This window comes from Gordionus sp. m RMFG-2023, chromosome 2, assembly GCF_954871325.1.
Source record: "Gordionus sp. m RMFG-2023 chromosome 2, tfGorSpeb1-WG-v2, whole genome shotgun sequence".
Lineage (NCBI taxonomy): Eukaryota > Metazoa > Nematomorpha > Gordioida > Chordodea > Parachordodidae > Gordionus > Gordionus sp. m RMFG-2023.
Window position 1 is genome coordinate 13,040,438 of NC_088776.1, and position 14,729 is coordinate 13,055,166.

Here is a 14,729-nt window from a genome sequence, read left to right on the forward strand (position 1 = left end):
CAGGTGGAGAACTCAGTATAAAACTAGCGATAAATCCATAATTTTTTTAACTAGCCATTGGCGTCAGAAGGTGGGGAGAGGAGAAGTAAAAGTTAAACCCTTATTTTATTTTTATCTTTGAGAACGCCCAATTTTATTTAAAAAATTTAGATACTAAAAGGCTATTGAAGTTTTTTTTTAAATATAATTTTTATTGTATAAAACAACTTTTAAGCACCCCCCTAAAATAAATATAACCCTTCGTGAAAACTTCTGACTCTAGCTAAGAGCCCTGAAGGTCCGTAACCCGGTTCAGTAAAAATAAAAATATCGGGAAGAGTTCGAACCTAAAATATGGATAGATCGGGGCCAAACTTAAAAAATAGATGTCTTATCTTTTGAACAAAAACAATAATTGGAATTGACTATTCTCTGGGAATGAGATTATGAAAAAACTTAGTAATTTGTAAATGCGTAATTAATATTCAAAATTATAAACCATTCTAGAGGCCTAAAAAAATTTGGGCAGGGTTGGGCTGAAAAAATGATTTTGCAGATCTTTAAATCTAGCCCATACCTGAGTTTTGTTGAAAAAAATACTAGCATAAATTAAGATGTATTTAAACATTTATAATACAATATTATAATACTTTTTAATGAACTTAGAATTTTTTTTTAATTTATAAAAGAAAATCTTGAAACATTTATGATATATATAAATCTATTTATTGAATATAACTTCTAAAATAATATGTAAACATATTAATAAAAAAAAATTATACATTTATAAACAAATATTGGATTTACAACATATACATAATCAAAATAAATAGGATATAATCTCTTCCTTTTTGTTTCTTGAGGTTTTTAAACGTAATCGAAATTGATTCTTTTAATATGAATATAAATAGTAATATAAAATCCAAGCAGAATAAATAGCTAAAAAAAATTGGAATTTCGCTTTCATGAGGAAAATAAATAAAAAAGTTTTTTATGTTAAATAGGAATCTACAACATTTATTTATGCGAAATTTAAAAAAAAAATTATAAAAAATTCTAAAGTTTGATGGTTAGAATTTTTTGGTAAATATGGTTTATATATAATTATGTAATTTGCTATTTTTAAATATTTTCAAGCCAATAAAAATTAAAATATTGCATAAATTATGTTGTAGAGTCTTTACTATAATAAGAATATCATATATAAACATTTTAAATATTATTAGAACAATTAATTACATATTATGCAAAAAAAGTGTTTTTTTTAGTATTTTTATTGATTTTAACCATGAAAGTGAAAGCTTGCCATTCCACTTTATATAAATATATTTTCTTAAGTAATATTGCTTAAAATTATATAAAAATCGGAGAACTTTTTACAAGGATTTAAGATTTAAAATGAGGAATAAGCCACAACTAAAAAAATTAAGATATTGTTTAAAAATGAATTATGGTATTAGAATAATTATTATAATTCTTTGTTAATAGCTAATTAATTAAATGATAATAGGTAAAGGTAAAAGGAGACATTTTTTATAATTTAGCCGTTATTCCAAATATTTAATTATTAGAAAAATAGTAAATGAATAATAGAAAGAAAAAAAATTGAAAAATTAGAGCTCCTTTTGAACGAAATATTAATTTTAAATTTTCTACAGGCCATAAGACCCATATTTTAAAAAAAATTATTAAATATTTAACATGGTAAAGAAAGCAGAGTTTTGAGTTCCACCTCCAAATAGTGATGATTAAAATAGCGAGATATTTAATGATTGAAAATATAAAATTTATCTATACATCTGGGTTATAAAAAAATAGACATTTATGAATGCCAATCTTACTAACCGAATTAAAACGTTTATTTCGGGTAATTAATCTATACTTTCATGATTTGTAACTTACGCGTAAGATTCGCTATTTTTTAATTGTTTATGCTTATTTGTGAATAGTAGACATCGATTAATGTCCAGCCTTATTAAAAAATCTAAATTAAAGGGTTTATCTCGGGTATTTATACGTACATTGTGCACGATTTATAACCTATGCGTAAGATCTATCTATATATCTTAATTGTTTTTGTTTCTTTGTGACAACTTACAAAAATTTCTATGGAAGCTTAATTTTTTTTAGAAAATTTAATATTCATGATACTAATGGTTAAATAATATTATTTCATAGAATATCTCAATGGAGGCGACAGATCCGCCATCTCCCTGATGTCGGAGCCACTGGATATATTAATAACCAAACCAATCTACTATGAAATGAAATTAGCTTTTTTTTTATAATGTTACTTTATTTACGCGACCCTAAATTTTATCCAAAAAAACATCAAAATTTCGTTCATAATATTTATGTTTTTTTATCAACATCCAACCCGCTATTCTCAATTCGATATCTTTTTAAAATTCTTACATAAATATTAGGATGTGCCATAGAGTTTTTCATTTGTAACTATGATGATATCTCTCTAAGTTATTGTTTATACTATGACCATAAACTTGATATCGAAATTTTAAAATTATTTTATTTATACCTAGTCCATATACTATGAGGAAATAAGGAATTAGTGGAAAGTCATCTCAGATCCATATATTGCATAAAATTTGTGAGCAAAAGATACTTCAAATGGCCTGTCAAAGCACCATAATCTAACGTGTGAGACATCTTTCCCTCAGTAAAAGGGTAAAGTGGTCAAACGCCTGACAATTTGATGATCAGTAGAATTAACTCTAGTCTATCGATAACCCTTAACGCTTTCGCCATATGGCTTGCGAATAGTGGAAGAAACAATTAAAACTGAATGCAGAGTTAAATAAAATATGATAATTGAACATCCCAATCAGGAATTCTAAGAATTTATAGCCGAAAGTCCTCTGACCTAAAATAGAGGTGATCATTATTTTATGAGTAATAATATTATGGTATTTGGGACATGTAGCATGTTAAAGCTCATAGAAACATGGGATGCCGATATAATATATATGGAGAGCACACTTTATGTTGTGCCACGTTATGCACTTCTTTTTAAAGCCAGAACCATATATATAGAATTCACTTAAATAATTATAGGATAGTGTGTAGTAAAGAAAACAATATCCTAAATATGGGTAGACTGATTATGAGACAGCTGCAAAATAAGCTCTAAAATTTGTTTTCTCTGCAATGGTATTGTAAGTTTTATAGTTTCTCACTATTCTTAAGCCATATAGCGAAAATGTCAGATGTTAGGGTTAACAATAAACAATAGAGGCAATTCTTGGTGGCAAAGTGGTCAAACAATGACCACTTTACCCTTTTGCCGAGAGGAAGATGTGTCACAAGCTAGATTATCGTGCCTTTGCCATGTCATTTAAAAATCCTTAGCTCAAAAATCTTATGACTTTCCATTAATGCCTTATCCATAGCATATGGACTAAGTATTAAAAAATAATGTATATATATACAAAATAATTTTAGAATTTAGATATCAATATGATGGCCCCAGGACAAACAATCACTTAGAGGGATATCATCATACCATCAAACTATATGCACCTCCTAATATATATTCTTTAATAAATATTTGTAAAAGGCATCAACATGCTAGTGAGCTTAAACTAATCCAAATAGTTGAATGTTAATAGAAAAAATCGTAAATGAACTTAATATTAAAATCGCTAATCCAACTCGTATGTATGAACGAAATTTTAATGCATTTTATTTTGGATAAAATATCCTATTTAATAAATTGCAATCATAAAATTCAGGGTTGTATAATTAATAGTAACATTGTATAACTCTTAATTTTGGTTTCATAATAGATTGGTTTAGTTTAGTCATAAATATATGTTCAGTAGGGCTGGCTCCAATGGGGTGACGGATCTATCGCTTCCATGATGATATTCAATAAAAACCATTGAAATATTTGTAATAAAAAAGACAATTGTCATGGAAATGATAGTTGTAAACTGAATTTAACTCGAATTAAAAGAGTTGCAGGGATGAATATTTTTAATTTAATAAATAAAAATAAAATTTGTATATAGGTCAAAATTTCATACATATATATAGTTATTATATGGGGTTCCATGTCAATTCAGCGAAACTTTTATCGCGAATGAATTTTATAGCGTAACTTTTATCGCGAATCCACATTAACAAATATTTTTCCGCGAAAACAATATAGCGAAACAAATATCGTGAATTTTTTATAGCGAAACTCTTATCGCGAATCTTTTAAAGCGAATACATTAGAGCGAAATTTTTATCGCGAATCAATAATCGCGAAAATTTTATAGCGAAGTTAATATCGCGAAATATAACGCGGCCTATTATTATTTTTTTATTTTTATTAAAATAATTTATTTTATTTACATTTAATGTTAATGTTAATATTTTATTTATCAACAAATAAACATATTATATGATAAAATTTATATTATTATCTTATGAAATGAAAAATGGATTTATTTTATTTGATATTTTTTTAATAAAAAAAATGATATGCTACTATATAATTTTTGTTACAATTTATTAGTGATTTACACAAGCCCAAAATTTCAAGCAAAAATTTTTTGAAGTTCAAAAAGATTTTTAAACATATTTTGATAAAAATTTTAAATCTTTTTTGAAGAATTCTTTTGTGAATTTTATTATAAATAAACAATCTTTTAGGTGAAATCTTTTACAGTTTTTTTTATCATTTTTGTAAAATTATCTATTTTTTAAGTATATTAAAAGAGGTGTTATTTATGTATATGATCGTTTTAATGATAATAATTTAATCTGACAATTTGTATATTAGTTATTGAATATGTTCTTTGGAAAAATGACAATTATCATAATCGGTATTTTTAAACATATTAGATTTTTTTTACGGTAAAATATGTATTTTTAACATGATAAATTAAAATTTTAATTAAGATGCACCATATAAAAGTGACAATTATCATAATCGTTATTTTTAAAGTTTTTTAAATTTTTTTGACGTAAATCGGTTAAAATAAGTATTGTTAACATGTATTAATAAAACTTCAGTGAAGATGTACCCTAGATAAATGACAATTGTCATAATCCTTATTTTTAAAGTTTTTTGATGCAAATGGGTAAAAATATAGATAGTAAACTTGTTAAATTAAAATTTCATGAAGATTCACCACAGAAAAATTACAATTGTAATAATCGTTTTAAACTTTTTTTGACGTATATGGGCCAAAATAAGTATTGATAACATGTTTAAATAAAACTTCAGTGAAGATGTACCCAATATAAGTGACAATTGTCATAATCATTTTTAAAGTTTTTTGAATTTTTTTGACGCAAATGAGCGAAAAATTAATTGCTAACATGTTTAAATAAAACTTGAGTGAAGATGTACCCTAGATAAGACAATTGTCATAATCGTTATTTTTAAAGTTTTTGGAATTTTTTTGATGCAAATGGGCAAAAATAGAAGTTACTAACATGTTAAAATAAAACATCAATGAAGATGTACCATAGATAAGTGACAATTGTCATAATCGTTGTTTTTAAAGTTTTTTGAAATTTTTTGATATATAAAAGGGTAAAAATATAGATTGTAAAAATGTCAAATTAAAATTTCATGAAGATTCACCACAGAAAAATTACAATTGTAATAATCGTTTTAAACTTTTTTTGACGTATATGGGCCAAAATAAGTATTGATAACATGTTTAAATAAAACTTCAGTGAAGATGTACCAAATATAAGTGACAATTGTCATAATCATTTTTAAAGTTTTTTGAATTTTTTTGACGCAAATGAGCGAAAAATAAATTGCTAACATGTTTAAATAAAACTTGAGTGAAGATGTACCCTAGATAAGACAATTGTCATAATCGTTATTTTTAAAGTTTTTGGAATTTTTTTGATGCAAATGGGCAAAAATAGAAATTGCTAACATGTTAAAATAAAACATCAATGAAGATGTACCATAGATAAGTGACAATTGTCATAATCGTTGTTTTTAAAGTTTTTTGAAATTTTTTGATACAAAAGGGTAAAAATATAGATTGTAAAAATGTCAAATTAAAATTTCATGAAGATTCACCACAGAAAAATTACAATTGTAATAATCGTTTTAAACTTTTTTTGACGTATATGGGCCAAAATAAGTATTGATAACATGTTTAAATAAAACTTCAGTGAAGATGTACCCAATATAAGTGACAATTGTCATAATCATTTTTAAAGTTTTTTGAATTTTTTTGACGCAAATGAGCGAAAAATAAATTGCTAACATGTTTAAATAAAACTTGAGTGAAGATGTACCCTAGATAAGACAATTGTCATAATCGTTATTTTTAAAGTTTTTGGAATTTTTTTGATACAAATGGGCAAAAATAGAAATTGCTAACATGTTAAAATAAAACATCAATGAAGATGTACCATAGATAAGTGACAATTGTCATAATCGTTGTTTTTAAAGTTTTTTGAAATTTTTTGATACAAAAGGGTAAAAATATAGATTGTAAAAATGTCAAATTAAAATTTCATGAAGATGTACCATATAAAAGTGACAATTGCCATAATCGTTATTTTTTAAAGTTTTTAAATTTTTTTGAAGCAAATGGGCTAAAATATAAATTGCTAACATGTTAAAATAATATTTCAGTGAAGATGTACCCTAGATAAGTGATAATAGTTATAATCGTTATTTTTAGGTTTTTGAATTGTTTGACGCAATTGGATAAAAATTTAAATTGTTAACATGTTAAAATAAAATTTCAGTCCTAACAAAAAAACAAATCGATATTTTCAATCTCATAATCGTTGTTCCTATTATCCTGCTTAAAATTTGATAAAAATATGCAAAGTGATTAGTAAAGATAGCTGTAACCTATGTTAATTTCTAAACTTTTAAGATATGGATTCACAATCTTATTCCTTTAATTAATAAATTTTAATTCTACATTATAAAAATGTATAACCTTGCATTCACAGTTAGCAAATATTTTTGTATACTCGTGGCAAAATAGTGATGAGTTTGAATTCAGGGTAGGATTTTTATAGAAAGAACTTAAAAACCATATGAATATTATTTAGTAATATGATACAATTAACATCCTATAAATTTAATGTTAAGATTTTATTATGGTTAAAATGGATTACAATCTATATTTTATTTAACCCATTTACATCAAAGACCTTTATAAATAACGATTATAAAATTGTCACTTTTCAATGGTATATCTTCATAAAATTTTAATTTAGAATGTTTATAATCTATATTTTAATCCATTTGCAACAAAAATATTCAAAAAAACCTTATTAACAACAATTATGACAATTGTAACTTATCTATGGTACATCTTCACTGAAATTTTATTTTAACATGTAAGCAATTTATATTTTTGCCCATTTGCGTCTAAAAAATTCAAATAATTTTAAAAATAACGATTATGACAATTGTCATCTTTCTATGGTGCATCCTCATGAAATTTTAATTAACATATTTAGAATCTATATTTTTACCAATTTACGTTAAAAAAATTTTAAAAAGTTTAAAAATAATGTTTATGATAATTGTCACTTATCTAGGGTACATCTTCACTGATGTTTTAAATACTTATTTTAACGCATTTTGGTCAAAAAAATTCAAAAAACTTTAAAAATAACGATTATGACAATTGTCACTTTTCAATGGTAGATCTTCATGAAATTTTAATTTAGCATGTTTACAATCTATATTTTTACCCATTTGCAACAAAAAAATTCAAAAAACTTTATAAACAACGATTATGACAATTGTCACTTTTCAATGGTAGATCTTCATGAAATTTTAATTAAGCATGTTTACAATCTATATTTTTACCCATTTACAAAAAAAAATTCAAAAAACTTTATAAACAACGATTATGACAATTTTAACTTATATCTATGGTACATCTTCACTGAAATTTTATTTTAACATGTAACAACCTATATTTTTGCCAATTTACGTCAAAAAATTGTAAAAAAACTTTAAAAATAATGATTATGACTATTGTCGCTTTTATATGGTGCATCCTAATTGAAATTATAATTTAACATGTTAAAAATACATATTTTGGTCCATTAGCGTTAAAAAAATATAATATGTTTAAAAATACCGATTATGATAATTGCCATATTTCCAAGGAACATCTTCATTGAATTTATAATTTAACATCTTTACAATATAAATGATATTTTTATCCTTTTGAGTCAAAAAATTTCAAAAATCTTAAAAATAACGAATATGACAATTGTCACATTAAAATATTATCCTTAAAAAGATCATAAAATAACATAAATAAGTTAAAAATAAATATTTTAAAAAAAATTATTTAGAAAACCCACCTCTTTTAATATACTTAAGAAATTAATTTTACAAAAATGATAAAAAAAAACTATAAAATATTTCAACTAAAAATTGTATATTTATAAAAAATTTCACAAAAGAATTCCTCAAAAATGATATATTTACAAAGAAGATTTAAAATTTTTATCATAATATTTTCAAAAGTTTTTTTGCTTAAAATTTTGGGCGTGTGAAAATCACTGATAAATTGTAACAAAAATAATATTACAATAGTAGCATATTATTTTTTATTAAAAAACATCAAATAATAAATAATATGTTGTTTTCTTTTAAATAAATGCATTCGCAATATATTTATTGTTTCGCGGTAATGCGCTCGCGATAATGACTTCGCGCAAACATATTCGCGATAAAAAATTTGCCGTAAAGTGTTCGTGTAAAATGTTTCGCTAAAATGTATTCGCTCTAATAAATTCGCGGTTAAGGTTTCGCGGAAATAAATTCGCGACAATGGCTTCGTGAAATTGTCTTCGCTATAAATGTTTCGTGGAGATAAATTAACAGAATTGGTTTCGCGATTTTACCTTCGCTATAAAAAAATTTCGCGATAAACGACATTCGCGATAAAAGTTTCGCGAAGAGTGTTTCGCGATAAAAGTTTCACTGAATTGACCTGATACGATTAAGGGGAGGGGTATTTTAATAAATTAAAGTTTTTTTAAAGGGTTATTAACTCTCGATATTTATTAAAATGAAATATAAAATTGAGAAAGGGGTATTTATTGGAATTATGAGGGTATGGAAGTAGAGAATTTACATTGAGTATTTAATGTGGTAAAAGTAGAAAATTTATTATAAAAATATATATAAAATAAAATTTTTGTGGTAGAAAATTTTTATGTGATTATATATATGAAATTTTATAAAAATGTAAAATTAGTGATTATCAATATGGTAAAGATATAAATTTGTATAATGTGTAATTTATAAAAAATATCTAAAATTAGATTTTTGTGGTAAAATTTTTATATAATTGGAGTCTTTCAATGGGTTGATATGTGTGTTGGTCCATTTTCAATTAATGTTGAAATATTAATGTGATCTATTGTGAATGTTGTGTTAATGTTATTTCATTTTGAATTGACTGTTCATTTGTAATTAATGAATTAATGTGGCATATTATATTTTGAATGGTGTGTTAATATTAGTTTAATTTTAAAACATATAAATTATTTAATTTTAATTGATAAATATATATGATATATTTTTTAAAGAAATGTTATCATTGTTAAAACATATGATATAATCATTTATTCTTAAATGCTAAAGGTGATCCATTTAAATTTAAAGAAATCTTATCATTAGGATTAGTTTTAATGATAAGTTGTAAAGCATTTAAATTTTAAGAAATTTTATCATTATGATAAAATTAATGGTAAGGCATGAAAAATATAAATATTATCATTATGATTTGTTGTAATGATGAGATGTAAAACATTTAAATTTAAAGAAATTTTATCATTTTAATTTGTGTTAATGATAAGGTGTAAAATATAGTGTTATTATTTTGATGTGTTTGTAATGTAATGAGTGTCAAACATCATTTGATTTAAAGATATCATTTAATTAAGTCCATCATGTCCAACAATTATGTAACAATATTCCTTTCCCATCTTATTTTTTTGAAAATTAAATTTTTATTTGAAAAAAAATATTTCCTTGATGTATATTTAATAAAATTATAACATTTAATCTATATATTTTTTCATTGTGATTATGTCACTTAATCATTTTTTTACGTTTCCCACTGTTCAATGATTATGTTAATAATATTACTTTCCATTATCTTATTTTTTTTTTAATTAAATTTTTATATGAAAAAAATATCACCTTGATTATGTATATTTAATAAAATTGTATTTAGATGTAATTTATATTTTGATTGTTAGTCATTTATAAAGAAATATATATTATATATGTTTGATTAAAAAGAAAATGGTTTACATATGGAAGTAATGGTAGTAAGGAACTCTGACTCAAATTGAACACGTGAAAAAGATTATGAGATGATGGTATCAGATAAACTGATGAAAAATAGCGAATTTTGGATATTATATAAAAAGATAAAGCGAATCTTAGAAATTAAATGAAATATTTTTTTTTTGGAGAATGTAACATGTGATATGTGAAGGGTGGGTGTGATGTAATTGTGTATTTTTACATTATATATATATAAATTTTATATAATATCTTATGAAAAGATTATATGTTATACATGTAAAACATCAATATGATATCAATCATATTGGGTTAGAGAGATGAAAGTGATCATCTGACTAACAACTCCTATGTTGAATAAAATTTATTTTGTTAAATGAGAAATAAAATATTTTATGGAAATTAGATTTACTTTAATAATTTAAATTGTTTTGTTTCTAATGTTAAAAATTACACTAAATATGTATATTTAATAAAATTGTATTTAGATGTAATTTATATTTTGAAGGTTTAAAATTTATAAAATTTTTGCACATTGTTATGTCTATGTAAATATAAATTGAATATTTACATTATTCGTATTCAATTTATATTTTTGAATTGATAATTATATTATTCATATTTGTACATGATTTGTTAAAATTCGATTATTAAACTCTTAAAAAATATTTTTTAAAATGGATTATTAAAATTTAATAAAGTAATTTATAGATGTGAACAATATGTAATAAAATAAAAAGCTCTATAATGAACATGTTATAAATATATTTAAGAAAAATTTCATAAATTATTTCAAATAATTCGATCAAATAGTTAAAAATTTATTTTACAGATAATATATTTTATCTATTGATATTCATTTCAAAAAATTTTGTTATTCATTTTCATAAGAAACAAATCAAATAATTTATTTTAAGTTTATATAGATATATGGATATAGATAAATAATATATTTACACATTAAATATCTTGCTATTTAGAGGGGGAACCATATTATATATTGATAAAAATTATTTTACCTGCTCAATGCTTGTGGCAAACTAGATATGACTGGACCATAACCTGCAGAATTGTCAAACAACTCAAATAAGGGTGCTGCCACCAATTTATAATTCTTAGGTACAGCAAACAAAGCTTAATTAAATAAAATTTAATGGGACATGTCATTAATTAAATTTAAAATAATAAAAGAATTATTTAAAAATATTTTGAAAATTATGAATAAAATTTATGCTGAATTTCCAAATTTTAATTAAATAAATATTTAAAATTTTAGTTTAGAATTTGTAGAATCTGCTATATTTTAAATAATATATAACTTTTCTTGCTACATCAAAAAAAAATTTTTTAACTAAACAATATAATAAATATTATGAACCTTTATCTGGTAATTGGCAAAGAAATAATTTTTTATGCTCTTTTGGCTTTGTAACATGTGGTGGTATATATGGATACTTAATGAAAATAAATTGACATAATTAAAAAAAATTCTGATTTAAGAAAAATATACCTGTGGGGGTTCAAAATTTGGCCTCCACCAATTTCCTAATGTATCTTCAACAACCCAATCAGTTAGAATACTGTCATCTTGTTTGTTGCCAACAGTCTATTAATAAATAATTATAAATGTGTGATATATGTATAGTTATAACTTCCTTGAGAAGCCTTTTCAGACCTTCAACTTCATCTTCTCCTGGTTTCAATTCTCCTCCTGGTCTTAAAATAAAGGCATTATTAAAATTTGATAAATTGTTTACAGTTTAAAAAATGTAGTTCCCAATTGCAATAAAAGTACATGTGGCAGATGGTGTTCATGAACTAACAATACAGCTTCAACAGAACGTCTCATACCTAATTTATCAAATTCATCTCTCATTCTTTGGAATCTGGCGGCAACTGATGCATCTTTCTCCAAAAGAGCTTCTTTGGTTCCAAAAGTATAATTTGTTAATGGATATCTATGAATATATAAGAAAAGCACATAGAAATAATCTGAATTACAAATTTAAAGATCGATTGAGGGTTAATGAAGTTGGTGTATATGTTGTATAATGAGCACTACATTTTTTAGACCAAGAAGTTGAATGTCCATTTTGCAAACTTAATGTCATTTCGAAAAATTTAAAAGTTTACCCAAAAAGAGTGCAATAAATTTTGTTCAAAGGCTCTAAACCGTGACCGCTATGTAATGAATGTTTATTTGAATTGGTGTTAAAGATTTGTAGGGAAGGGGAAATACAATTTTTTATATTATATATAATTCATTTTATTACTTACTAATTGAATATGAATAAATGTTTATTTACATTATATTTTAAAAATATTGTCACAAATGACAAATATGATACCACTGTTATCTGTACAGATTAAAAAATATATATAAATTTTAAAAATTCTATTATCTGATTTGTTCGTTTTTATTTTTTGAAAATATTTCATTCGCCCCGCAATTTTTTATATTTTTATGTACGAACCTGGAATTTACTACGACATCGAGGATCAGCGTCCACACTACATGAACGGGGGAGGGGGGGGTAGTAACAGTTTTTGAGGAGAGTAGGAGGTAGGCGGCTTTAATAGGGGTAGTATACATTTGGGGGGGGGGATTATCTATTATATTTTTAGATCAAACAAAATTTATTGCTGTAAAAATTAATACTTTTATTATAGACCTATTATAATACAATTCATCAACCAGATCTATATATTGCAAACAATAATAGATACTATTTTCCAAATAAAACTTTCTGCTATCCTTTCAAATATAATTTAAAAGGTTTAGACATTTTTAGCAAGCTCATAATGCTATAATAATGAAATTCATTGTGGACGATGGGGGTTTTAATTGAATTCATTATCTAAAAATAACTCCTTTATATTCACAAAATGTCGATAGTTGGTAGTAGAGATAAAATAATATAAGTTATTTTTTTTTAATCTTCTGAAAGAATATCATTATAATTAAAAAGGTGAAATTAAAAATAATGAAAGGATTTTTTTAGGTGGGGTAAGCATATGTTTTTGAAGGGGGTTTGCATCCAGTGAAAATCATGTCATGTAGTCGCTGTCGAGAGTTCATTATTATTTATATGAACATTAAGTTTGACAAATTATTTCCTCCTCGACTCTCCAATTATCTATCATTATTAAATTCATAAGATGAAAGCCTCTTTCACACTCGGTAGTATTGCGGGAAAAAGTATCCTTACATCGGGATTACCAAGGTCCACCCCCCCCGCCTTCCTTTTAATTAAATTTAGTTTCGAAACTTGGCCCCTTTATAAAATTTTGGCCTCCAAAATGGCCCCAAAAATTTTACAAGCCCCGATATTTTAAAAAAATATTAATTATTATTTATTAATTAGCCATTAACATTTAATTCTAATTAAAAAACAAAATCTTCTTGTTACTAAAATCATATAAATTGAATAAACAAGAAAATACTTATAAAAATATTGTTTATAAAATATCAATTCACTCATTAACCATTAAATGCAAAAACAATAAATAATATCCGTATTTTTTATTCCTCAGCAAAAAGACTATTGATGAATTTATAATTTCTCGTAATGATCTAAACTACTTCCTGAACCTGGGATGTCATCAAGAACAATTGAAAAATATTGTAAATATTCCAAGCTACTTCTTTTTATTACACGATCATACTTAAACGATAATTAGGCCAATTTTAATATGATACTTCAAAAAATTGAAAGAGAATAAACTTGGCATTACTTTTCAAAAGTGAAATAGAACACATTTAATAGTAATAATAATTATAGCTCTAAAATTATTTTATTTAAGAAAAATATGGTAAATAAATTTGCCTTACAATATCCTTTTTGGGATCTGCAAAAATAGTTTTTAATTTGCTTTTTATTTGAAAAATTATCTAGGTGTTGACTCCTCTTCTATACCTAAATCTTTAAAAATTAATTACTGAAAATATCTAATAGTAGAGCAAAATTGCACATCGTCGGAATTTGTTAATTAACATCTTAAACTTATAGAGTTTAACGATAATAAATTAGTAAATATTGAGATTGAAAACCAAGAGTATTAGATACAAATTATATGACAAGATTAGCACATAAACATTTACAACAAGCATATGATTCCACTTTTAGTGACTAAGAGCAAGAATGCCATATTCTGCTCAGTTATTTGCCGAATCTGGATGTCCTAAATTTTGGGGGAGAAAATAGGATCGAACTTCCCAATCTTTCTACCCTAGCCAAAAAATAATTGTGTGTTCCGGCAACTAGCACACCTATTAAAAGAGAGTATATCATCCCTATGTCTGAACATGATAACTATTAAATTGTTTTCACACATAATAACTATAACAAAATTGAATTTAAATTTATAATTTGTTAAATCTTTGCAATAAATATTTAAAAAATATGCCGATTATTCCGTGTATATATTAATTTAGCTTTTCTTTAAAAAATAATTTAGCATTTAAAAA

General features: G+C 24.2%; 1 protein-coding gene across 2 annotated transcripts; it reads right to left on the reverse strand.

The window, feature by feature from the left end:
* Window positions 1–761: 761 nt before the first annotated feature.
* Window positions 762–12,387, reverse strand: LOC135923682 (cleavage and polyadenylation specificity factor subunit 5-like). 2 transcript variants are annotated; one of them, XM_065458570.1, is made up of 7 exons: window positions 12,263–12,387; window positions 12,019–12,219; window positions 11,914–11,977; window positions 11,772–11,867; window positions 11,640–11,715; window positions 11,281–11,395; window positions 762–868 (listed from the first exon to the last, which is right to left on the reverse strand). In XM_065458570.1, the coding sequence occupies exons 1-7, from the start codon at window positions 12,370–12,372 to the stop codon at window positions 847–849; spliced, it is 684 nt and encodes a 227-aa protein (XP_065314642.1). In that variant the 5' UTR covers window positions 12,373–12,387; the 3' UTR covers window positions 762–846. The 2 variants fall into 2 exon arrangements, with proteins under 2 accessions (XP_065314642.1, XP_065314643.1); XM_065458571.1 differs by lacking the exon at window positions 762–868 and having other exon boundaries at window positions 11,277–11,395.
* Between the last annotated feature and the right edge of the window lie 2,342 nt (window positions 12,388–14,729).

Excerpts from the sequence above, each read along its gene's own strand:
- LOC135923682 (XM_065458570.1), bottom strand. The coding sequence starts at position 12,372 with ATGACATTAAGTTTGCAAAATGGACATTCAACTTCTTGGTCTAAAAAA. Across the intron at positions 12,220-12,262 it reads CTCAATCGATCTTTAAATTT|ATATCCATTAACAAATTATA; the intron begins GTAATTCAGATT and ends ATATATTCATAG. Across the intron at positions 11,396-11,639 it reads TTGCCAATTACCAGATAAAG|CTTTGTTTGCTGTACCTAAG; the intron begins GTTCATAATATT and ends TATTTAATTAAG.